Source organism: Desmodus rotundus, chromosome 12 (assembly GCF_022682495.2).
Source record: "Desmodus rotundus isolate HL8 chromosome 12, HLdesRot8A.1, whole genome shotgun sequence".
In the NCBI taxonomy this organism is placed as follows: Eukaryota; Metazoa; Chordata; class Mammalia; order Chiroptera; family Phyllostomidae; genus Desmodus; species Desmodus rotundus.
The window spans coordinates 90,109,521-90,135,463 of record NC_071398.1 but is presented as its reverse complement, the minus strand read 5'-3'; the positions used below and the strand labels follow the sequence as shown (position 1 = coordinate 90,135,463).

The following is a 25,943-nucleotide window of genomic DNA, read 5'->3' as shown; positions in this document are numbered from 1 at the left end:
ACAAGCCAAAGTAGCACATCTTAGAAGGGCTGTTCTGAGCCTTCAACATATAACAAAAAGACTTTTAAGCTGAACCCTAAATGACAAGAAGAGAAGGCATAGGGATACCTGGACGAAGAGCATTCCCAGTAAAGCCACAGTGGGCGCAAAGGCCCTGAGGTGAGAACTGTTCAGGTAAAGAAAACAGGTGGAGCTGGAGCCCAGAGAGGTGGGAGAAGTAGACAAGGACCAGGTCACAATAAAGAAGGGCTTCCGTTCCAATTCCAAAGAGAAACCATTAGCGTGTTTCAAACAGAGGCCTCGACTTGCATTGGCAACAGAATCCAATTCACACTGCCTCACACAGGAAAACGTGACTACAAGACCCTCTGCGGGGTCACTCGGAGACCTGGGTTAGGGTTCAGAGCCCTAACCATGTCCCCCAAACAGTGCTGTCTTCCCAAGGTACAGCACATGAGCTACCTGGGCACGCTTGTGTTTCTTCTCCAGATGAGGAGATTCAGGGATGAACAAGGAACATCATTAAGGAGGGGGAGAAAGAGCCACTGCGGGACCTGGATGTGCCAGCCACAATCCCAGGAGCTTTATTCATGATTACATGTAGCCCTACTGTCAACTCTCCTCCGAGACATGTGCCTCGGTTCTCCTCTCACGGAAGGGAAAACCGAGACTTGGACAGACGCAGTACCGAGTCCAAGTTGCACAGCCAGGAAGTGAATTTGAACCCACTCTGGTCTCTTTGCAAGGCTCTTTCTGCCACCCTGAGGCCGGATAGTAAGAAGCCAGGAAAATTCCTTGGCGAGTAGAATGGGGAAGCCGGGACAGAGGGCTGAACAAACCGGCCGAGCAGTTTGCAGCCAGATACGGAAGGCCACCTCCCTGGAGATAACATCTAGGCCTCAGTTGTGTTTCAGCTCCAGGCCCAGAAAAGCAGCAAAACCAGGTGGGTGATACCAGGACAGGCTGCAATGGCTAATGGCCCCCCTGTCTTGGAGCTGCCCAATCAGTGGGGACTGTGACCCTGAAAGGGCACACCTGGAAAACTGGTGAATATTCTATGGAGATTCTCCCTTAATCTCCCAGCCTTTAAAATCCTTAAGACGAAGGGCCCAGGATGTGCTCCCCCTCCTGGGAGCATGCCTGCACCTTCCCTTCCCTCTTCCTTCCCCCACAGGTGTGCCTCTCCTCAAGTCTGAGAGTCCTCGGGAGATTTGCAACCAGAGGAGCGATGGGCAGTGTCAGCCTGTCCAGGGCTGATCCCCGGAAACTCTCTCCAAGGCCCCCTTTTCTCTGACTTCTCAGTGAGCCAAAGCAGCCCTGCCTAGGCTCTCTCCTGTGGCTTCCTCTATCCTAAGCCCTTCCTTGTTTCACTGTCCCCAGCTTTAATAAATGTACTCTCACACTCACCTGGGCTCATGCTGTGAAATCTTTCCTGCACAAGGTCAAGAACCCACATGCTACCGGCCAGCTTTAGGCAGACCCGCTCTGGGCCAGGCCCCCTGTCTGGTAACAATATCTCTTCTAGATCCATTGTTAAGGCTCACATGTCAGTGACTTGCAACTTTTTTTGGTTTGGAAATAAACTCTTATCTTTTCTCCAGGCATATCATGTGTTAAATCCTCCGTTCATTACTCTCCATCACCCCCTGGGGTATGTTATTTGGCATACTTCTCAGTGGACTAGAAAAGATGCAGGGAGAGGGTGTCCAGCAGAAGCCACACGGGTGATGGCCTTCTGACACCTGTTCCACCCGTCTGAATAATGAGCTGTCCACCTTGGTTCTGGCCCCTGCTCCTCTCTGGAGGGAAGGCTGGCAGAGGCTAGTGCACTCAGAGCCAAGAAGGTGGGAATGCATTCCCAGAATGCCTCTTAGTGCAAAGAGGCTTCAAGGGGGTTTCCCAGAGAAAATCATCCCTGCCCCCATTTCCAATTTGACTGGGAGTGTGGGAAGGCAGGGGATTCCAGACTCCAGTCAACAGCCTGACAACCAAGCCACCAGCGCCTTTCACACGAGAACCAGAATCTCTCCAGTAGCTGCCGAGCCTCCTTGCCTGGAGCCTGTAAATTCAGCACAGGCTGACGGGTGCGGGGGACCGAATCCCCAGGGTGGAAGTGTCCTTCGGGCTTCCTGGCTGCGGCTGGACTGTCTGATGAAAACCATCTGAGCCTGAAAAACCAAATGTTTGTCTTGGCCCCACTTGTCCTGGAGCCCAGGGATTTCTTCTGGAGTGGCCAGTGCCCCAGGCTTTTCCTCTGTTTATTTGCTTTGGTTGTTTTCCCATAGCTGGTGGATGGAGGAAGCAGTTAGCCCACAGCTGGTTGGCTGGAAAAATGTAGGCTACAGCCAATGAGAGCCAGCCCGTGGAATGCTGGGCTTTGAGAAAGGCAGCGAGAAAGAGAAAGAAAAAACACCTTTCTCCTTGGCCCATCTCTGGTGCCTAATGTCCCTTTAGATTTTCATTTCTTTGGGTTAAATATTAACCCTTGCTCATTTGAAAGGTAAATACTATTTGAGAGTGGCTAATACATGTAATCATTAAACTTCATGATTTTGCCAGCTTGCTGAAAAGTCAAAAGCTTCCCAAATAGAGTCCAAGCTAAGCCTTTTATTTCAACCAGTCAGAACCATCTCCCAGAAAGGTCGCGTTCCCACCAGTGGATCTTGCACAGCCTTCTCTTAAACGCCGAAGCCCCCTCTTTCCACCCACTTAACCCAACCCTGCCCATCAGTCAAAGCCCGGCTCAGCGCTGCCTCCTCCCTGGCTGGCTGTGAATTACGTGTATCGTTCCTCTCCCTTGTCTGCTTTATCTGGATCTGAAGATTTCTGCAAAGCCCTGCGGTGGTATTCAATAGTGAGGTGGTCTTGGACCAGTCTCACTCCATCCGAGCCCTGGTTTCCACAGGTGTAACTGGGGATCGAGATCCCACTTCACAGGAATGTTCTAGGGGTTAACTGGGAAATAATCCAAGCGTTTATGGTCTGTCTCCCCTCTGGAAAGCACAGAGGGGAGCTTGGTCTACTTCGTTTTCGCTGTTCCTCCAGCCCTAGAACAGTGGCTGGCACATGGCAGCTCCTCAACAAATAGTTTAAAACCGGTGAATGATCAGCAGCCAGCATTTACTGAGCGCGCCCTAGGTTCAGGAACTCTTCTGAACTCTTCACGTGTTTTCTTTCGTTCATGGGCCGCGAGGAGCTAGCGCAATAAAGTGTAAGATATTTTTAGATGGCCAGGGCCTCGAGGGCAAATATGTGCTGATGTTCATACTGGGCACTCAATAAGTATTAGTTATGAGACTGATTGAAGGAAGATGCTTAAGTCAGAATTTATTTGCCAGGCGGCCTCCCATATAACATAATGGACAAGGCAGCTGGCAGCCTGAGGTCCTTGGACAATGGGGGCTATTTGGGGGGAGGGGAGGGGGCGACTATAAAATCTCCCGGCTTCGTAAATCTGTCCATGGCTGACTGGTCAGCCTTTGGCCTCGGTTTTCCACAGATCCTGGTGTCAGGAAGCAGCAGAGGACAGCAATGATTGGGGCTCTGGGGCGAGACTAGTTCTCAAAGGTCTGGAAATGGGACAGGCTAGGGGGCCTGGGTCCTATCTCCAAGGCTAGTGAAGGAATCTGGAATCTTGATTTCTCTCAGGAATCAAGAATGAAAATGCCAACTGCCAGGACCTACAAGCAGCTCTTTTGGATTCTCCGGAGAGAAACTTGCTGAACACGTGTGGAATTTTCTCCCTGTGGAATGTAAGGGGTTAGGGCCATGTCATTGGTCAGAGGAGGTCAGAATTCTCTGCGGGGCTAATGGGTCCTCGTGCTCGACAGGCAATGCCCAGGGAACGTGTTTGAGTGGGGGCGGGAGTGTTCCTTTAGTTGTGTGATTCGATTTCTGGATAAAGAACATTGGCTCAGAATCCAAAGCAAAGCAAGATGGATTCAGTAGGGACTTTGTGACAGAGAAAGGCCTTCGCAGTCCTGCTGTGGAACAGGCTGTCTCAGCTGCCTCCCCGCCGGGGTGGCGACAGAGCTGCTCCACGCCTCCTTGCAGCTTTCCTGACAGAAGCGTAGAAAGGTTTCTGGTTCTCCTTCAACCTGTTTGAACTTCTCGCCTTCTTGTTTCTGACAACTCTGAAGAAGACTCAGGAGACTGGAATACAAAGCGGGGCCCAGGACTTCACCAAGAGGCTTTGTTCTCTTGCTGTCACAGGCAGACTCCAGGCTTTGGGCTCACAGTCACTGAGCAGAGGTCTTGGCCAACAGGTATCACCTGGGACACCAGGTGATAAAGAGGAATGTGTTCCGGTACGAGTTGAATGAATGAATGAAACCTGCGATAGGAGCTGGTCTCACACACCTCATCCCTGGTAATCTCATGGTTAGGAACTGAAATCCCTAAAACGGGCCACTTCCAGGCGAGCCTTGGATGGTAGAACCTTCTAGAAGAATATAAAGGGCTCACCCTATACCCTGTCTTGAAAGAAAGACTTTCCTTTTCTAGACCTTGAGAGCCAACCTTGCCCGAATAAGGGCCGTGGAATAATTCAGTGGAATAGTTTCCTGCTCCCTGTGAGGCAGGTTAGTAGGAAGCTAGGGCATTTCCTTGGCCAGCGGAATGGGGAAACTGAGACAGATAGCTGACCACAATGGCCGAGCAATTGACAGCCAGATATGGAAGGTCACCAGGGCGGAAAGCCCTATGTGCCTAGCAATGGGTGACAAACTGATGCTGGACCTTGCCCCCAGGTGGTCTTTCCTCCCCTGGCATGTTGCTGTTTAGACCCCCTGCCCTGGTGCTGACCAGCCAGTGGAGCCCAGGACCCTGCAAGGGCACACCTGGAAAACTCATGAATATTCTATTGAGATCCTCCCCTAAGACCTCCCCTAAACTCCTGGCCTTTAAAACCCTCAAGAGGAAGGACCCAGGAGGCGCTCTCCCTCCCTGGAGCACGCCTGCACCTTTCCCTTCCCCCTCTTCTTCCCCCACAGGCATGTCTTTCCTGCACTCTAAGGGACCCCATGAGGCTTGCACCCAGGGGAGCAATGGGCAGTGGCAGATGGTCCTGGGCTAACCCCCTGAAGCTGTCTCCAAGGCCCCTTTTCTCTGACTTCTCAGTGAGCCGAAGCAGCTCTGCCTAGTCTCCCTCCTGCTGCTTCTTCTCTCTCAGGCCCTTCCTTGATTCCCTGTCCCCAGCTCCAATAAACACGCCCTCAAAGTCACCTGGACTTGGGTTGTGAAATCTTTCCTGCATGAAGCCAAGTACCCCCACACACACTACCGCTGGCCTTAGGTGGGCCCTCTTTCCAGTAACACCTGTACCCCCTTTTCGCCCAACCCCTACCCTATTTCTGGCAGAGAACCAGACCTTTTACGAGAAGAATTTGCAGGGCAGAAAACAGATGTTTTGAAGTCAGTAGCTTTAAATTAACTGAAGAGATTTCAGCAGATATCCCGAGGAGGAGAGAGAAAATAGGGGGGATACCGTCAGAATAAAAAGAAGAGGTTTTGCCACGCCCCCCCAACCCACATATAGGGGCAAAGCCTCAGAAGAAAATGGGGCCTGGTGATCAGAGGTGGGTGGAGCCCAGCGCTGGGCTTCCAGACTCAGCCAGGAGACCTGTGACCCAGGTGGGCACAGAGCAGGGGGCCACCAACTTCAAAGGACCACGAAGGCCTGAGGACAGATGACTGTATGGACACCCACGAATTGATCTTCATTTTCAGGGCGAACAAGGGCCTCTCAGGTTCTGCTCACCAGTAACGACTAAGACTAACTCCCCACTGTCCCTGTGGGATAAAGGTCGCAGTTGAATTTTTATTTGGCTTCAATAAATTAAATGTAACATTTCGGGCACACCTGTGTGGTGGGCTGAGAGTCACACCCACTATATAAGGAAACAGCTCTTTGATTTTTTTTTTTCCTCTACCTCAGACATCGTGGTTCTAAGGGCCCCACAGATTGGCCGCGGGGGGAATCAGAGGACCGAGCGATTGGCCAGGTTGGGGGTGGGGAGGTAGAGCTCTAGGCCCTGGAAAAGCCCTCTGGAGTGAGTTCTGAGCATCTCCTTCACCCAGAGCCCTGCTGCCTGGGCCGTGGCCTGGATGCGGGGCCCTGCTGGCCTGGGGCGGTCGTGCCCCGGGGAGCAGCCTTGCTGGGTGCCCCAGGTCTCCGGGATGGTCAGCCAAGTGGGAACACAGTTCAGTAGGTGAGGGTCTCACTCCCAGTAAATCCCTCTCACATTCCCAGTAAATCAACAGCTATTGGTTTCTCAAATTTTTATGCCCTAACCGGCGCATCATTTCAGCACCAGGGACCCACTGGAACCGGAGAGGCCTGCGGTGCTGTCTTCTGGCCTTCAGAGGTCGGGTCTGAGGACACGAGGGCAGGGGACATTAGGGGACCTGCCGTCAGCAGGCGAACCAGGAAGAGCAAAGGGCCTGGCCATGCTTCCCAGACCCCAAACTGGGACAGTTTCAGGCTCCACAGCACCTTGGTCTGCCCTCGAGGGGAGCCCCTAGAGGCTCCCTGCTCCTGCCAGCTGCCCCTTAATCCCCCCAACACTGCCCGGGCCTCCCCTGGGGACAGGCCCCAGACAACCGCCCGGCTTTGCCTGGTCTTGAAAGAGCTTAGCTGAGACCTTGTACAGCACTTTGCCCGCATTCCCTTTTACTTACACAGCGCCTCGTGAAGTAGAGAGGAAAGTAAAAGTCAATTGCGCCACCTGTTCCAGAACTGAAAGGGGGTTTAGGGTTCCGCCTGCCGGAAGCCACTGAGGGCTGGAGGTGAAAGGACTGACCCTGCAGTGTAATTTGCTTCCCTGAGTCTCTCCCTGCCCTCTGGTCGCCCCACAGCATGGTAGCGTGGGTGCCCTTCTCCTGGAATGGCCGTGTGGGCTCCTACGTGTCCGCCAGGGTAAATTCACATAGGAACATGGGACGTATGGGATGGTATGTCCCGCGCTGGGCGAGGCGCTTTGCATAGACAATCGCATTTAAGTCTGCCCCAATCCTGCGAGGTAGGTACCGAGATGATGCCTGTTTAAGAGGTGGGAAAAACTGACACGAGTTGTGTTAGACTAGAACGAGAATCTTCCGTCTGATCCCAACGGACCGCTCTCTCTCCAGAGACATATGTATACCTGTGCACGAAAACGTTTCCTACGTACACATCTTGCACTTAGGGGCAGGGACTGTATTGTATATATTTTTAAATCTCTAAATGCTATAGATAACACTCTATAGACTTTATAGATTAAAAACAAGAAAAACAACAGGCCGGGGAACTGTTGCGTGATTCTCAGAGTCACACAGCAAGGTAATACAGAGCCCTGGGGCTGGAACGACCACCCTGGGCTCCCGCTCACTTAGGGCTCTGGGCCCGGAGCAGCAGCTCCGGCCGCCAGGTGAATGAATTCATGAAAGAACAGGAATGAATCTACATGTGAAGCTCGAGTAGCTCGTGAATTAACTGGCTTCAGACCGTCCCTGTCAGGTCTGGTAAGGAAAGATGTCCACTGGGCCTCTGAGGGACATTAAGTTAAACTTCCTGGTTGCCTCTGTTCCACGTCAATTGCCATAATGATCCTGCTGACCTTTTGCCTTTAATGTCTCCCCTCTTGACCCCATTCTCCTGCTGAGGGAATTCTAGGATGGTATTTACTACCTCTTCAAAAGGAATCAAAGGAAAACAAAACCCCATTCAAAAGGGTGAAGGCTTTAAAACCCCCTGCCTCCTCACCTACCACGCAGCCCTTGGGAGGACACGCACGCCCCCCATCCCAGCAGGACTTGGAGAAGGTACTCTATGACTCAGATTGCTTTCTCCCCAAGGGCTTTACAGGAGCAAGCAGGAGGAAGAGAGTGCGAAAATCAGGACAAGACCCAGCTTGAGAGTAGGTGAGAAAAGTTTCTTCCTAGAGATGTGGAGAGATTGCCCTCCCAGGACCTCACAGGAGAGGGGAGACTCAGGATGGGGAGAGGGAAGACCAGAGGTCAAAATCAAGCGCCCCTCCCGCCCTCCCCCCACGCCAGCGTGTGTGGCGTGGTACCTCGTTACTCACATCTGCCTCGTTCCAGAGCCCTGGGATGCAGAAGGACTCCAGCAGGTCACTGCCACACAGCAGCAAGATCCGCAGCTCTGAGGAGGGCGACAAAGTTTGCAAAGGGAGTAAGCGAAGACGTGGGAAGCATGTGACTCCGGCCTTCTTTCCTGGGGCCCCCAGAAGCTGCCCACATGTGGGGGTCCAGACCCCAGCCTCCAGGCACCCCTGCACCGCGGTATGTGCAGTGCAGAAACCTTTGCTTGCTTCTCTCCAGGCTTGCTTACAGGCCACACCATCTCCCAGGGGAGGGATTGCTCCTTCAGGGAGAGTCTGATTTGCCTGGTACTGAGGGGTTTCTGGGGGTGGGGGTCTTTCCATGCTAAACCAGGCTGGCCCACCCCTCTAACAGAGACTGAGCCAGCTACGTGCCTTGTCTATCATATAAGGGCCTCTGTCTGTTGCTTCATATCCAAGTTGAGTCTCGGTGGCCTTTGCCCCTCGGCTGCTATGCATTGTCTGGGTTTGTCTCCCATCACAGATGCCCACACGATGGGGGCGTGGGGGGACACTGAGTGTGTCCAGGCAGCAGCGGGTTCATCAGATACCCTCGCCTTACACGACCACTGTCCTCAGCTAAGGGCCTGAGAAGCGATGCTGAGCACCTCCTTGTCTGACTCCCAGGCACACTTCCCTCTCATCGGTTGTGTTTCTTCCCTCATTACGCTCGCTCTGAATGAGCCCAGGGAGGCCCATCGTGGTTTAAAACAGGCGGCAGACTGACTCGCTCGTTAAAGCTGAGCAATGGGGAAACAAGGATCCTGGGATTCACCGAGCCACAGGCGAGAGACCTCGGCTGGCCAGAATGTGACTCGGGGTGGTGTGGTCAGTCCCAGGCCCTCTGTCAAGAGGCCGTCGCGCCTGTGGGCATCACACTTGAAATAGTGACACAGTCCTGCTCTGAGCCTTCCAGAGACATTGCCACCCCGGATGCTGAGGCTGAGATGGCCTTAGACACTGCAGCTAGCTCAGGGACCTGACAAGGACTCTCAGATCATGAGCCTGTCCTGGCTGCAGAGTCTCCAGACGGTTTAGCGGAAGGCAGGGTGGCTGGGGCTGATGACACACCCTCAGGGAGCCCCATGGAGCACTGGGGCCCTCATTCCTCACAGGCCTGCCACCCCTCCTCTCCTTTACTCCCCATGTCACGCTGTAGCCTGATGCTCTGTTTACGCGCAGGGACCTGAATTTACCTTTGTGTCCCCAGGGCCGGCCAGAGTGACCGCACACAGCAGGTGCTCAGGAAGTATGAGCAAGCGGAGCACAGACAAGTTGACCACCAAGGCCCTGCAGGCAGGCTGTCTGCGCCTCTGGGCAGCCTGGGCTCGCTGGGCTCTCTGTCACGGCCGTCCCTTTCATGGCCCTGGTCCACAAAGCCTCCCTCCCTCCATGCGGAGCCTTGGGATGGCTGGCCCAATCCCCACCTGCGGAGGGGAACCAGCCTTCCTATGGCTTACAGGAGCCAGACCAGGCTCACTTCCGGGGTCTTGTTGCTCCCCCACCCCCACTAGGAGCCACCCAGATTCCAAGTCAGTTTTCTGTAACTCCAGTCACCCAAGAGTTCAGTTAAGTGGCCGGGTGCAGAGGATGTGCTGGCCCTCAGCTCTCTCTACACCTGTGGTTCGCAACTGGGGGCAACTTTGTCTCCAGAACTTGGCAGTGTCTGGAGACGCCGTGGGTTGTCAAGACTGGGGAGAGAGGCGGGCTACTGGCATCTCGTGCGCAGAGAGCAGCGATGCTGCTCGACTTTCTCCACGGCACGGGGCAGCGCCCCCCCACCCCCGGAATTACCCAAATGTCAGCGGTCCTGGTGAGGAACCCTGCTTGCTCTACAGCCGTGGAAATGAGTCTCTTTTCCATTCCTCAGCCAGAGGCTCACTTTCCCACTTGAGCATCATGCTGGATTATTGTTTTTTTGAGCCAGAACATAGAAAGCTAAGGAGTGGGGCCTCCACCTTCTCTTGCAGGACCAGAGCAGATGTGTGTGTCCCAGACCAGAGGCCCTCACAGGGCTTGGGATCCCACGTTTGGCCACTAGAGGACAGCAGTGACTCTCCCAGTTTATTGCTCGAGGTTAATGCTGCCCTTTCCGGCCCACAAAGCCTTTGGTCTGGGGCAACTCCCGGAGGAGCAGTCACCTGGTTAAAAACGTGGAGCCACAGATGCTAACTGAACAAGCAGGCTTTTTCCTTCCTGTGAAGCGTACAAGGGGATTGCAGAAAGGGAACATGCGAGCCAGAGGGCTTCAGAACCCAGAGGTCTGGAGGCAGGGCAGCTCCCGGCCACTTCCCCCTTTCACCCCAGCCAGGGATCCAGGACCAGCAGCCAGACCAGTGCTCTCCAGGCACACTCCCTGCCCAGGAATCTGTGCTATGTGAAGGCCAGGCCCTGCGGCCCTTCCCAGCTCCAACCCCACACAGAGGTGGCCGCCACCTGGGCCAGGCCAGGGATCCATCCTGATGCCTGTGGCCACCTGGCTTTCCTTTCTCTGAAAGAAGAGTAAGCACGACGGGGCTCAGACGGCCCTGCCCCTCCCAAGGCTGCAGTGAGCGCTGGCACACAGCACACCCCACTGGAGCAGGAAGGGGAACTCCCCAGGCAGGGTGCCTGGGCCTGGGTGCTGGGGAGGGAAACAAGGTCACAGCTGGAGCTGGGCCACAGTAATTTCTTCCTGGGACACGGAACGAGGAGACTATACGTCGGAATACTGCGCTGAGCATTGCTGGTCAAGATGGCCTCCCCGCCCCGCCAGGTGTGGCGGCTCGGGGAAGTGGGTGCAGGGCTTTCGCGCCCGTCCTGGCCTTTTGGGTGTTTGGGGGCTGTGGAACCTGGAGCTGAATGGTCGGGCCTGCTTTTGGGAGCGACCAGAAAGCTGGGTGCCGCTTCTGGGGCCTTCAGACAGTGATGTGCTGGGAAATAAAGGATGTTAAAATATAGTAAAAGAGCTAGGAAGTGGAGAGTTTTGAGTATTCATTACTTTTGTTTTTAATACAATTTATTTAACTGTTACTTAATATAATTTGATTTTTTGTGTTGGCTGCATTAAACAACCGGCTCACAAAATTCCTGAAACTCTTACGACAGGTTCTGGCAATCCAGTAAGAGCTGAGTCAGGTGCGCCCCAGAGAAGCCCCTGGAAACGATGCCGCATCTGCTGGGCCTCCTGGGAGAACCTGATGCTCGAGATCAGCCCACCCCCCGGGGTCACACCGGAGCCGTGGCCTCCAGGCCAGCCAGAGGACCGTCGGGTGGGGGAGACCTGCAGTGTCTCTGCAGCCGGACCTTTAAGACTGAGCATGCCTGCTGGACACTGGGCTGCCCTCGTCCTGGAGATCCAGGCGTTCAGGTGCCATGGACCCTCCTGGTCACCTGGCATCTGCACAACTCCAGTTTGTTCTGGCATCTGTCTGCTCTGTCCCCAGCTTCAGATATCTCTGCTCCCCACTCTCAGCCATTCTGGAACCTTGGAAAGATCTCACTTTTTCCAGTTTGCTCCGCAGGGTCAGCCAGGACTCAGCTTCCTCCCTCAGGTGGGTAGGCTCCTTCCCATCTGACAGCTCCATGTGACCGCCCTCCACCTGCACTGGCCTTGAACCCCCATGGCCTCACGTGGGCAGCAGATGCCTTAGCCTCAGCCCCAGGCTTCAGGGAGGACGTGGAGGCGGCTTTCGGGTCCCCCTCTGCTCCTCATCACCCAAAGGGCTGCTGCCTCCAGTGCGGCATTGTGGGCAGAAGAAGGGTCCGTCTGCCTGGCACTGAGGCTCAACTTCCATGTCTTTTGGATGAGGGCTTTGGCCAGAGGGAAAAGTGCTAAGGTGCCCAGGCCAACTCCTGGGAACTGGAGCGAGTGCAGTTGGGAGGTGTGCAGGGGGACCCCTGAGACTTTGGTCCTAGCTTGGAACTCTGCTGGGAGTACACTCAGTAGCAAAGATGAGCCAGGGTTTTCAAGCCTCTCCCTTCCCCCACTTTGCCCCGGGGGTGGAGGCAGATGGCTCCCTATGCCCCAGCTTTTCCGTCCCCACTCACCGATCTCCTCGTACCGCATCACTGTGCCCAGGTTGGCGTTCTCATCTAGGAGGAGAGGGGAACGCAGAAGCATTAGGGTCCCCACTTCTTGGTACCCAACACGCAGTCCACCCAGGCTTCTTGGAGGAGGTGGGGCAGGTGGGAGGAGGGGGTGTGCTCGCCTCCCTGCACAGGAGCCACCTGTGTAGAGTGAAAGGATGCCGCCGCATGCCGCGGTCCAGCCTAAAATAGAGCGAGCATCTCCGTGGCTCTGGGCAGACGTCACATTTCTGGGACTGTCAGAATTCGACAGTCTCGCCAGGGAGGCAGTGACGAACACACACACACGTTCATGCCGAGCACCTTCTGTTTCTTTCCGTATTTTAGGGAAGCGCAACGTCCCCAAAACCTAGGGAGGCAGGTCTGAGTCACAAGGAGCTGACCCTTTCTCCTTAGGGGTTACCTGGTTCAAAGACCAAGCAAACCTGGGTGCTGGAGATTTTCCATGTGGCAGAATGCAGCAAGAGCCCGAGGAAGATGTGAACGCCAGAGCCTGTGACACATGCTCATGAGTGTGCAAGGTCTGCACGGGGGTGCACCATGTGCCCAAAGCCACAGAGAGGCCATTTGGGTCCCCTGCCTCCCTTCCTCCTCAATTATCCCTCTTAGTTCCTTCTCAAGATGCCTAAAATTGGAAATCTCAGCCATGGCAGAAGTCAGCCCCAAAGAGTCAGAGGAAAGAGGTCTAGACCTTCAGCTCTTCTGCAAAGTTGAAGTTGGGGACCGTGAAAGAGCCCTGGGGACTCAGACAGTCTTACCCATGCTGAGCCCACGGGGGAGCCGCTCCAACCCAGAGGGCATGAGGGAAAGAGCGTGTGTGTTCTTAGCTTGTCACCAGGAGTACAGGCACTGCCCGAGCCAGAAGGACCCAAGGGAAGATCCTGGGCCTCCTGGACACTCTTACGCCTGTAGCCGCATCCCGTGGGGGGTGGAGAATGAACACATCACCCATCATCAGGTGGGATCTCTTAGGCAGCCCAGGCCAGGTGGGTCACGCCCTCTGGGCCCCCATAACAAGTCCCACTAGCACAGACCAGTAGCCTCTGCTTCCTCAAAATCATCACTCTCTAAACAGTCATCCCCTAGCAGGGGCTGGGGCTGGGGGTACTGGCTGAATGCACGAAGGGAGGAGCGGGAGAAGAGAGGCAGGATGGGCAAGAAGGTCCCTGCTCCTTACCCACAAAGGTGAAGCGCTCCACGGGCGGGCGGACACAGCAGATCCGGCTTAGGCTTTCTCCCACCTTCCCCAAGATCTTGGCTAGGGAAGAGAGCAAGACACACAGGGACAGGGGGAGAGAACCACTCACGACTTACACGCAGTCAGCCCAGCGCTGGGCCGCTGTGAACAACAAGGGTGCACCGGAGGGGGTGGAGGTGGGGGGCGGTGGGTGGTGAAAGGGGAGTGGAGAGAAAGAACAGAAATATGACAGCAAAACTTCCTTCTGTCATAGTCCAAGGCACAAGCGTTTTGAGCCACAGACTGGAGCCTATTCTCTGGTCATGTTTACTCTGTGGTGGAACAACTGGAAAATACAGAGGAGGAAGATATAGGAAGAGGAAATATAAAAAGCACCCATTATCCCGCCCCTAGAGGAAACCACTGCTGACGTACTGGGATATCATGTATTTTCCCCCATTTTTCCAAATACGTGTTGTGCTGCTATGTCTGTGTAACACCAGCTGGGTCACAGGGTGCGTTTCAAGGGCATATGGGCTGTTTGCTTGCAAGTTTCTTAATATCGCAAGCATTTACCCATCACCAAACATGAGCAGCCCAGCCCGATCAACGGGGGCTGGGCCTGTGGCGAAGAACTCATTTGGGATCATTTCTGCTGGGCTAAGGCATTCCTTCCCATGCAGGTGGTCTGCAGGACAATCAGACACCTCATGTTGGTGGAGAGGTATCTGGTTTCCAATAAGCTCTCCGGGCTTTAACCCAGAAATTTCTTTCTCAGCCCCCCTCCCCCCACACCACACAGCTGTATGTAAACTATGAAATTCTGGCTCTTCCCTCTGTGTCATAGACCAATGACACAATAGCTTATGGGGTCTGGGCTTGAAAGGCAACACTAGCATCTATCTCTTGCAATTGGTCTGGAAGAAAATATTAGAAAGAACATAAGGTGTTGGAATCAGAAAGTCCTAAATACGAATTCTGGCTCTTCTACATTTGAGCTGTGTGTTCTTAGTCAAATCACTAACCTTCTCTGAATCTCATGTCAATGAGAACATAGTATCTCTATGTCAAAATCACTGCATTAAGTGAGAACCTGTGTAAAGCACCATGTGGGCATAAAGTGCTGGGTGTTCGGTGAGTGTGGAGGGCCCCCAGCTGCCGGTCCCTGGAGACACAGGTATGAGTGTGGAATTCTGGATGCAGACTGCCTGGGTTTGACTCCTGGTCCTTGCTTTGAGCTTGGGCAATGTCCTCAGCCCCCATGGAGGGGGCAGAGAAAAATGCCCCCTCTTCTCTTTCATTTCCAGTTGAGGTGGTTATATTTACATTTAAACACAAAAGAAGAATGCGCACCACCCCCCTTGTCTCTATCAGCCTCTCTGTTTCTCTCTAATCGTGACTATTTCTCTCTGGTCTTCTATATTAAGGGTTGTCAGTACAGAGACCAGAGCTTTGGCATCACCTAATTAAAAATGCAAATTCTCCTCCCGCTCCCAGACCTACTGAACCCAGTTCTGCGGTGGTGGCACCAAGCGACCCGGATGCTAACCAGGCCTCTGGGCGATTCTGAGGTTGGAGAACAGCCGCTGCACACCGGCGTGCCCCTACCTGCCGTGGGCTTGGTGGGCACATTGTTGTTCTGGTAAATAGGCTGGGGGTTGTCATTTTGGGGCTGTCCGATCACGGGTGTCATGGAGGGTGTGTTGACATTGGAGAGGATGCAGCCAGTCACCCGCTGGGGAAAGAGAGAAGTGCAGAGTCAGTGCCATTAGCCAGGTGACTTAGGAAAAGCGTTTCCCAGTCACCTCCAAAGGCTCATGTGCTGTCCATTGTGGTGAGGAGCCCTGGGGTAGTCTCTAGACACAGCTGTGCTGTGTGGCACAGCAGGCTAGCAGGAGGCAGGGCAGCTCCGAGGCAAAAGCACAGGATGTGACGTTGCACAGACCTTGGTTCAAGTTTGAGCTCTGCATGACCTTGGATAGTTAACTTCTCTTGAACCCCAGCTCAAGAGTCTAGCATAGGGAAGCAACATTTCCAGGTTGTGCAGGGATTGCACGAGTGAGGATACACAAAGTGTCTTTAGAGTGTCTGGCACGTGGCAGGAACTGGGTACACAGTAGCCGATGTAACCTTCTGGGCAACACGCATACCTGCCCTCCCCATCTGCTTCACGGGGCTCACAGGAGGTCGTGTCTGCACCAGGGCCATGTAAGCTTGGGAAAGGTCATGTAAACACCAGGCACTCCCACCACCTGCCGCCCCTCCGGGGCAGAGAGGCCAAGTCAGAGGGCAGTGCCAGGCAGGGCAGGATGTGTTTGCCTTCCGGGAAGAGGGGGGCGGGGGTCTGGGCACTGCTCCCCAGTGCGAATACACACTCCAGAGCTGGGCAGAAATTCCGTGTGTGTGAACCATCGTCCCTGTTATCTGGCCTCTGCTTCTGTCTAGTGCCGCAGAGGACAGCAGGTAATGCAGCATTCGTCACAGCGAACCCGGAAGCACCCACCTTGTGCACAGTGAGGGGTCAGGGGCTATTGGGCAACAGAAACGAAGGATGAATTTTCAATGTGTTTAGCTTCACAAGAGCCATGGCTAATTCCAGGTTCCTTCCCTGACAGCCAGCATCCCACCCCCTGACCCATGGCCCTTTCTGGGTTACTGAGTCCCAAAGCCAGAGGACACCCAACTCCAGGACTGGGGTGACCCTTCGAAGACGCCTCTCCCACAGGCCACACCACAGGCAGAGCAGCACGTGAGTCCTGAGCTGTGGAAGGACAGGCGTTTGTCTTGTGGGTGACTGTCCCTTTTGGAAGGCTCCTGACAGGAGGAAGTCACGGCCACATCCAGCACATGTGGGAGCCTGGCCGGGCACCACGGTGTCTCCTCAGCCCAGCCAAGGCTGGTGCAGTGGAAGGCGCAGTCTGCCTCCTTTTTAATATTATGTCACTTCCAGGTAGGAAAACGCCACAGTCCCACTTAATCACTGGTCTGGTGGCTGAGAAGTTCCTTCCTCTTGCCACATGTGTCCTTAGTTCTATGCCGGAGAAGAAGGAAGGGGCTGGCCGCCTGCCCCGATCTGCCCTCGTCAGCTCTCTGGGGGCTCTCACAGTCTCAGAGGCCTTTCCAAACATGGCCTTGACTCACTTCATAGGCCTGTGCTTGTCTCTCCGACAGGTCTACTCTCCATGCCAAAAACACTAGCCTGGTGCCAGGACGGGGAGCGCAAACATTGTTAGGAGGCAGCCCCACGCCCTTGCTCCAAGGCAGGGGGACATCAAGACCTACAGTCCCTGCCAGTCAGTCTCTGCCCATCACTGCAACAGCTGGGGCTCCTGGCCTCCCTGGCCCAGACCCTCTGGGCATGAGCAAGAGAGGGAGGGGTGGGGTGGCCCAGGAGCTTAGACAGCAAAACAGTGTCAGGCTTCATGGCTGGCACAGCCGGGGCTCAGCGTGCCTGCAGGGTCCCTGATTCCTCCCTTCTGCCTGGACACCTGAGGCTCCTGGGTGGCTCTCAGGAGCACAGGTCCCCAGCTGACCCCAGCTGACCCCAGCTGACACCAGCCGACATGTCCTGTGAGAAGTGCATTTGTGTGAGGCCACTGAGACTTTAAGGCTGCTTGTTGCCACGCGTCTCTTAGCCTATCCTGGCGGATACACCCTGAGACAGTAAATGGGGTGCCTTTCGTCACTGACCAGCAGAGAGGAGCAGTCAGGTGCCACCTACGTCGGTGCTTTCAAGGGGACCTGAAAAGACTCGGGGTGTGGAGGGAAGGCACATGGTTTTCTTCCATTCCACGGGGGAAAAACGGAGCAGATGCAGCGTCAGCCTGCTAGTCAGTGCCTGGTGCTTGATGCCCGGGAGGGTCTGGAGCCCCAGGGCTGCACGTCTGTTAAGACAAAGCTCAGCCGGTCGCCCCCCGAGTGGCCCAGCTCACCTTCATGAGGTCCCGGTGGTGCTCCAGCACGCTGCAGGTCGTCTGCCAGGTGTCCTGGTAGCATTCCCACGGGTCCACCCTGGCAGAGTCGGAGAGGGGTTTCTCTTGGTTCCTAGCCTCTCACTCATTTCTCATGGGCTCCCTCAAAGACCGCAGCTCAGGGAGCTTAGCAGGCTGGCTGTGCTGTGCACTTAGATCTCAAATCAGATAAAACACAGGCTTGACACACCTCCCTGAGCCGAGGTGTCCCCCTGGGAAAGGAGAGGTGGACAGCTCGGGCCGACGTGCAGAGAGGCAGCCCCGGAACTGCCCACAGCAGGGCCTTGGGGAAGCGATGGGATCCTTCAGGGCTCCCTCTCCCCATCTGTAAAGTGGGGCCCACAGCAGTTACTTTCTTGTGGGGAGATTAGAGAGGCCTGATGAGTGTTATACGTGAAGTGCTTAGTACTGGGTCTTACTCTTACCCTTGTCTGCAAAATGGGAGTTCTCCTCGGGGCCTAATAGGACTGTGGGAGTGAAGCTCTCATCAAGGGGTGGCTGCCGTTCCCTGAGCTGGGAATGTGCCCCATGTGCCTCCCTGCGCAGACTGGCAGTCCGATCGGAAGGCGCACACCCATAGACTGCCAGCCAACCCCTCCTGCACACCAGGGTGAGAGTGAGCGGGGCTCCAGCCTGGACTGATGCAGCGCTCGGCCTTAATTACAAACTTAATGAGCTGCTAAATCGGGATATTTAGCAACATTTTCTTAGCAGCTGAGCATTCCCTGCCCACCTCCCACCATGCAAACACACCCAAGTTCTCAGACAGGCGATCTCACCAAGTGAAAACTCTCAGCCAGTCAGCCTGCCCTGAGCCTGGTTCCCCCCAGATCGCTGCCCAGCTCCCACTCCCCACATGGACAGAACCCTGATCTGACTAAACAGGCTCCCCATGGCCAGGGGCCCTGCCATGCCCAGCCCCCATCTCTAGAACTAGCTCTGAGCCTCCCTAGTGAACTCAGTTCAGAATTCTGACTTTCCAAGTGCCCGGCGCAGTACAGGGCAGGCAGGAAGTGCTTGATCAATATTTGTTGAGCGAATGAGGGAATCAATTTAGAATCTTCTAATCACATCCAAGCAGTAACAGCCTCTTGCCCAGTATTTCCCCCACTGGACCCCGCTTCCCCCTGCGGATTAGGAGTTACAATGTTAAGAGGCTTCGATTCTGTTCCTGACTCAGCCGCAGCTGTGCAGTTCACTCTCAAGCCCCTTGAATTCTCTGGGTCTCATGGGAGAAAAGGCAGGTCCCTCTCTACCTAACCTATATCTCAGGGGTCGGGGTCGGGGGGGTGGGGAGGAGAAGGCCTACCGAGGGCATGTGCCTCTCACACAAATCCCTGTGCACAATCGGCAGGGATCAATATTTAATTATCATCGTCCCCTCCCTTCAGGGCTTTCATCTGTGCCCACCCCACCTTCTCCGCCACCACCTCTGCGTCCCTCATTCCAAGGTCAGTTTCCTTTCAATTTCCTGCCTTCAGGGACCCTCTAGGTGCTGCTTGTTTTTCCACAGGGGGGTAAGGGGTGGAAATTACAGTACAAATGGTGTGCCATTATTTTTAACAAACGGCATCTACTCATGCAAATTATAACTGTAGGAATGTTGGGGAGTGTAATTAGCATAATTAGCAGAAGGTTGCTTTAATTACATGGCAGGCTCGTGGGTAACAGTGTCTGCCCTTGTAGCGGACTGTGGCGGGGGGGGGGGGGGGGGGGGCGGGGGGGGGCAGCATGTGCTAGCCCCCCCATCTCTGCCCCCAAGTCAACGCGGGGCCCTAGGGACTCAAGAGTTAGGGAACAGGAAATAGCCCAGGCCAGGCAACTTGCCCTGGAAGGGAGGGAGAGTTCACGGACCTGAGCGGATATGAAAGCAGGGAAGCATTTCGCATTTCCTGGCCGTGCCTCACCCAAACCCCAGTGATGTTTTTGAAAGATCCAAGAACATTCCCGGATCCAATTGTGTCAGAGAAGGTGAAACACGAAAAACACTCTCTTTCGTTTCACGGGCCCCGAGCTTGGTTACAAAATCTAGTTATCAGTTGGGACACTCTGAAGGGCTACGCAACTGTTGCTGGCATGGGGCTGCTAAAAACAGAGACAGCAGGCCCCAAATGGAGTCGCTTGTGCTAAGCTCATGTCACCAACCAAAGACTTAATCCCTAACCCAACAGCAATGGCGGCCTTTCCCAGGGATGTCATCTTAGCCAGTCCATCTGGTCGGCACCACTGAGAGGCACTTCACCCAGCAGCCTCCTCCTGTACAAAAGTTTTCCACTTTGTGCAGCAACTCGGAGCTCCTTTCCACTTGCTAAATTTAGGGATGCTGCCTGGTGCATGAATCTTTGAACAAAGCCAGTTTGATCTTTAAGTCTCCTCAACTGAATTTTTGTTTTTAACGGGGTTACTATCTCCCCTGGCCTCCCACCCACACCAGGACCCACCTTCCTTCTCCACCCTCCCCACCCCCCCAACCCCCCCACCCTCCGCCCCAGCGGGTCCCAGGGCCCCCTGCCTCTGGTGTCATCAGACCAGCCCTACCTGATCCAATCGGAATTCTGGACGGCCAGCTGACACATGACGAGGCGATGCCGGCTGGACACGAGGCCCTGGGAAGCAGCAGAGTGATCGTGGGGAGGTCCGAGAAGCCATCCCGAACCAACCCTTTACAAAAGTGCGGCCATTTTTCGGTGGTGTCAGGGAATGAGGGTGTGCCCCCTTTCCTTGTCCACCAGCCATACAGATGGGCGTGGAGGGTCAGAGAGGACAGAAAAAGAATAAAGGGCAGGTGGAGTAGACCACCCACATCAGGACCCCTAGGTGCGCCCCCCACGCCAGTGGAGCAGCCAGTGTGCCCAGCAGGGAGGCGAGACTCAACTCGGTAGATGCTGCCTCGTCTCACAGCTCACTCTGGTGCTTAGGCGACCTCCCCTGGAGCCCACCAAGTTGTATGGGGAGGAGGGAGAATGACTGGGAGGGCTTCTAGGTTTTCTAAGACATGTGGCAAGGAGGGAGGGGCAGGGAAATACATTTTAAATCAGGTTATAAAATGTGTATGCCTTTCTTTTTCTCCCTAAAACCCCAGGAAAGACTTGCCTAGCCTATAACCAGCCACTAACTTGGCATCCATGCCAAGCGCGCTTGGCCCTCAGTGGGTGGGCCTGCTTCTCTTTTAATGAGTTTGGACTGAGCCTGGCACTGGGAGCCGCTGCCTGGTTGTGGGCAGCTGTTCCTCCCAGCTGTTGCCCAATACCCGTAGCTCAGGTCTGACTGTGGTCCAGGGATGGGTAGCAGGATGCCTGCTACCAAACACTTTGCTTTTCCAGGAATCAGAGCAGAAATGGCAGTGGGGCAGTTTGGCCAGAGGAGCCATGGGGCAGGAAGGGAGGATGGGGGCAGGAAAGCAGGGTGGGGGCGGGAAGGGGCAAAGGAGGAACCCACCTGCTTTCCATACGAGTCGTGAACAGGAGAGATGATCCCGCCAATCACGATAAACCTTCCGGTTTTGTGCAGATAATCTCTGGCTCTTTCTAATTAAGAGAAGAAAACCACACTTTAGAAAGAGGAAAGGTGTGAATTCTAGGTGATCATTGAAATCAATTCATTCAGCTCTAAAAGGTTTATTTTTCTTCTTGTCGTTTAAATAGAAAGTGCCTACTTTCAAAGCAAAGGTGGGGGATTCAAAAGGTTATGGAGCCAGATGTCAGCCCCCAGAGCCAAAGGATTTCAGACTCAAGGGGGTTAACCCAGTTTTAAAGGTTCTTGCTGGATGAGCCAGTGTAGTTACAGGGATTCAACACAGGCCCCTCACTAAAAGCCATTTAGAGCAACAGACTGAAATTTGCTCCTGTGATCACTGGCGGAAATTCTAAAGTGCAGGGATAATTTTTTTCAAAAAGAAGAGCAAGGAGCCTTCTTACATTATGAAAGGTGAGCTGATTGCCTCATCTAGTTACTCAGAAGAGAAAAAACCACCGAAACCAATTTAAAGAGGCTTCTGAATAATTAGGGAGAATTACCAATCAGATCAAAAAACCATCATTATAGTCAGTTGAGGGAAGTTCAGCCAGAGAAGGAAAAAAAAAAAAAAAGGTTTTTTTCCTTAGGAAGGAATTTGTTATGTTGCTTTTTCAAACTGGCCCGCCACGCTCAGTGTCCTTTTCATGAGAAAATTCAGTAACCTAGGAAAGGGATGAAAATTTTGGTTCTCATCCTTCTAAGGGGGTTCGTTGCACAACTCCCACAGGGCCTGAGCTGGTACTGCTGCAGAAATGAGGCACGGATTTATCTTACAGGCGAGGGATTCTGTAGGTGAACCTGGACTTGGGAGGCAAGGCTGGCTGGGCAGTTTATAGGCAAGGTTCCAGGGTGGCCTGGCTTGTTCTCTTAGAACTTAAAAAAATTCTCATCACTTTTGCCTTTTTTTTTTTTGTCTTTTAACGTGAAATCTCTTAGAGTTTTTAAAATAATGAATAGACTTGATTTTCTTAGCACAGTTTTAGATTTATCACGTATTTGAGCAGATAGTATGTGGAGTTCTGTATACTTAGCCCTTCACCTCTTATCCCCCTACGCTCACACCCAGACTGCCGCCCCTATTATTATTATCATCGTGCATTACTGTGCAAGGTGCATTTGTTACACTTCACAGGCTCCTGTTGACACATTGTTATTTATAGGCCACATTTACATTAAGGCTCACTCTCTGTGTTGTAGAGTTCTATGGTTCTGAAAACCTCCCCCTTCAGTTCGATTAATTTGCTAGAGTGGCTCAAACTCGAGGAACCATTTATTCACTAGACTATTGACTTATTACAAAAGATTTTAAGGATAAGAATCAACAGCCAGATGAAGAGATACATAGTTCAAGGTCCCAAACAAAGGAACTCTGTCCTTGTTGAGTTTGGGGCTCAGAACCTAGAAGAGTAGAGGACATCTTTTCCTTCCCCACAATAAAAACTCAGAAAACCAGGGATAGAAAGGAACTTCCTCGGCGTGATAAAGAACAAACTCTCATCTACTGATGGATGACAACTGTGGGATATTTACACGATGGAATACAACTCGGCCGTACAAAAGAAGAAAATTTTACCTTTTGTGACAGTGTGGATGGACCTGGAGAACACTATGCTCAGTGAAATAAGCCAGGCAGAGAAAGACAAGGGGGACGTGAGCAACAGTGTGGTGATTGTTGGGGGAGGGGGCATAAGGGGACTAAATGGCGATGGGGAGAAAATACAATTAAAAAACCCCCTTTATGAAAACCTACAGCAAACATCATACTGTGCAGTGAAAGACTAAATGCTTTCTTCCCAAGGTCAGCAACGAGGCAGGCACGTCCGTCCTCATCACAGCCATTCCACGTAGTACTCAGAGTTGCAGCTAGCTCAATAAAGCAAAAACAAGAAATTAAAGACATAGAAATCTGAAAGGAAAAAGAAGCTGTCTCTATTTGCATATGGCATGAAATCCCAAGAAATCTACAAGTAAACTCCTAGAACTAATAATTGAGTTCAGTAAGTTCGTAAGATCAATGTAAGAAGAGTAATTACAAAAACATGTGGAAACTGAAAATACAAACACCAGACCGCTTATAAACACTCAAGCGAATGAATACTTGGGTATGAATATATAAAACATATGCAGAACTCGTACATTAAAAACTACAAAATGCGGATGATAGAAATCAAAGATCTGAATAAATGTAGAGATATAATGTGCTCGTGAATTAGAAGGCGCACATTGTAAAGATATTAATTCTCCCCAAAGTTAGTACATAGATTTAATGCACTTCCTATCCAAATCCCAGAAAGACTTGTTGGTGTAAAATAATTCTAAAATTTATATGAAAGGTAAAGGAACTAATCTAGTTAAAACCTTTTCGAAAAAAAGAATAAAGTGGGAAAATCAATGGATCCAAATTATAAACCTCACTATAGAGCTATGGTAATCAAGACTGTGAGGTATTGGCAGAGAGACAGACACAGAGATCAATGAAATACAACAATCTAGAAACAGCCCCACACCAGAACGGCCCACGAATGTTGACGGAGATGCAAGACCAATTCAGTGAAGAAACTAATGGCACATGCAACAGTTGGGGCGAATCTCCAGGTCATCATTGAGCGAAAAAAAGCCAGTCTCAAAAGGCTGCGTATGCATGATTCCATTTACACAGCATTCTGAGAAACTGTGCACACTAGTGCTTGCCAAGAGTTAGGGATGGGAGTGGGCAGAGAAGGGAGGTGTGTGTGGCGATAAAGCTGCAGCCCCAGGGAGCTCGTTGTGGTGACGGACTACTTCTGTATCTTAATTGTGTGGGTCACACGAATCTACAAAGGTGGTAGAATGACATATAACTAACTGTCCGTACACTCACACCAAGGTCAACATCCTCATTTTGATGTTGTTGCTATAGTTACATAAAATGTCACCATTGGGGGGAACTGGGTGAAGGGCACATGGATCTGTCTGTACTCTGTTGCAAACTTCCTATGAGTCCATAATTATTTCAGCATTCAACGTGTTTTAAAGTTTAGAGGAAACTACAAAGTGCTGAACAATTTCAAGGTGGTAGTGTGCCGATCCAGGCAAATGGCCAGCAAACTGGTGGGGTTAAGATGCTCTGTTTCATACCTTCCCATTTCTGCTGCTGTCTGGATACCAAATTTTGGGTTGCTATGGCGTGAGAGGTGCTGCCAAAGCCACGCTTCTCAGACTCTCACGTGCATGCAAATTCTCTGGGGATCTTCTTAGAACATCGATTCTAAGAGTCTAGGTGGGCCTGAGATCTGGGCCAGGATTCAGGCAAAGGTGAGAGAGGCAGGATCGTTCAAGCGCAGTGTCAGATCCTACCTTTATTTAAAATTATGATATTTTGTGCCCTGGCTGGTGTGATCCAGTGGATTGAGTGCAGGCCTGCGAACCACAGGGTCACCGGTTCGATTCCCAGTCAGGGCACATGCTTGGGTTGCAGGCCAGGTCCCCTGTAGGGGGTGTGCAAGAGGCAACCACACACTAATGTTTCTCTCCCTCTCCTTCTCCCTCCCTTCCCCTCTCTAAAATAAATAAATAAAATCTTTAAAAAAATTATATTTTGTTCATTGTGACTGTTGTACTTGAATTTCAAATTTTAAAAATATTATTTAGCTTGAATACTGAGTTTGGGGGTGCCCCCTTAAATTCTGCACTGGAGGGGGCCATCTCCCTTGGCCTTGCCCTACCCCTTGCCCTGCTTGAGATTCAGCATTTGTCACAAGCTCCCAGTGAGAGCGATGCTGCAGGCCTAGGGGCTATGTTTTGAGTAACAAGACAGTGAAGACAGCTGGGGCAGCCCCTGCAATGTCAGGGTACCCACAAAAGAAGCTCTCCTCCCTCCTCCATGGTACCACCACCTCCACTGTGTATGACAAGGGCATTAGTGGACATTGGCAGGTAGCCCACTGGCCAAGCTATAGCTACAGCCCTGGAATTTAATTTCATGCCAGGCTTCCCAAGATGTGGTCTATTTTTGTTCATCAGCTCTGCCCCAGGGACAGAGCCAAATCACCCTAACATCTTACACGCAGGTCCTACCTGCCCTCCATAGGATGTCCCCTCCTGGCTCCTGTTCTCCTGGAGGAGGAGCCCAAGGGGGTCAGCAGCACTGCCCTCAGTGCCCAGAGGGTCCACTGTGTCTCCTTCCTCATTTCAGGCCGTTAGGAACCTGGCAAACCTCCCTTCCTGACAGCCTGGGCTGGGTCCACCAGCCGAGACGGACACCACATGGATGACTTGTCCTTCAATCGTGACACGTGAGAGAGACGCAACTCGTCTGCCTCCTGGCTGCTCCGTGAGCCCCGCTGATGTGGGTCATCTCCTCTCCTCTTCCAGGGAGTTAACGGAGGAAACATGAGGTCAGGGCATCGACACTTCACTCAATTTCTCTTTTTGCAGCTGCAATTAGAAATGATCCCTTCTGAGCTGTGTTCACCAGCTGGGGTTGCCTGAATGTCCCTCATCTGAGAAGTGCTAAAGGTGGTCCCGATTTGTAAACATCCCGAGTATGAGAAAGATCAAGCCCTGGGTAATAAAGCACGAACCTGAAGGAGCTCAGAAAAAAGCCTCCCTAAGATTGGCCGCCTTGATGTGGATTATTTCTGAGCCTAAGGCAATCGAGACCCTGTGGGTTCACAAGGAAATCTTATCTGCCCCTTAGAGAAATTAAATTAAGTGAAATGAGTTATTACCAAAAATAGCTTTTTATGACCTGTCCATAGGGCAGGGGAAACTTCCAATCACTAAACCTCTGCTCTGCTTACCCTCCTGTGAGTGACCTTCCCCCCATCGGAAGCCCCAAGGTGCACGACCTCATCCTCAGCTGAGTGTTATTTCCTGTGCCTCGTTTTACCTGTTTCTGAACTTCCCGTGTACTGGAGTCTCGGACTCCCTCCTGTATATAAGATTCCTGTAAGTAGGCATGTAATTAAAGTTGGCAATTTTCTCTTGTTAGTCTGTCTCATGCAGATTTAATTATGAGACCAGCTGGTAGAACCTAGGAGGGTAGAGGAAAAGTTCTTCCTCCTTCACTAAATCAAGTTGTGAGTCCTAGGCAGGGTTAATTCCTTACTCAGGGGTCAAAAATATATATAT

General features: G+C 52.7%; 1 protein-coding gene across 1 annotated transcript in view; it reads right to left on the bottom strand.

Annotated features, from left to right (window-relative positions):
* The window catches only part of NMNAT2 (nicotinamide nucleotide adenylyltransferase 2), a 106,143-nt gene that overhangs the window by 9,189 nt on the left and 71,011 nt on the right, over positions 1–25,943 (bottom strand). The window contains exons 2-8 of the mRNA XM_024551543.3: positions 20,754–20,842; positions 19,854–19,921; positions 17,277–17,355; positions 14,953–15,079; positions 13,345–13,425; positions 12,129–12,173; positions 8,064–8,140 (exon numbers count right to left, since the gene is read on the bottom strand). Coding sequence (XP_024407311.1) covers positions 8,064–8,140; positions 12,129–12,173; positions 13,345–13,425; positions 14,953–15,079; positions 17,277–17,355; positions 19,854–19,921; positions 20,754–20,842 — 566 coding nt within the window. The remainder of the gene's footprint in view (positions 1–8,063; positions 8,141–12,128; positions 12,174–13,344; positions 13,426–14,952; positions 15,080–17,276; positions 17,356–19,853; positions 19,922–20,753; positions 20,843–25,943) is intronic.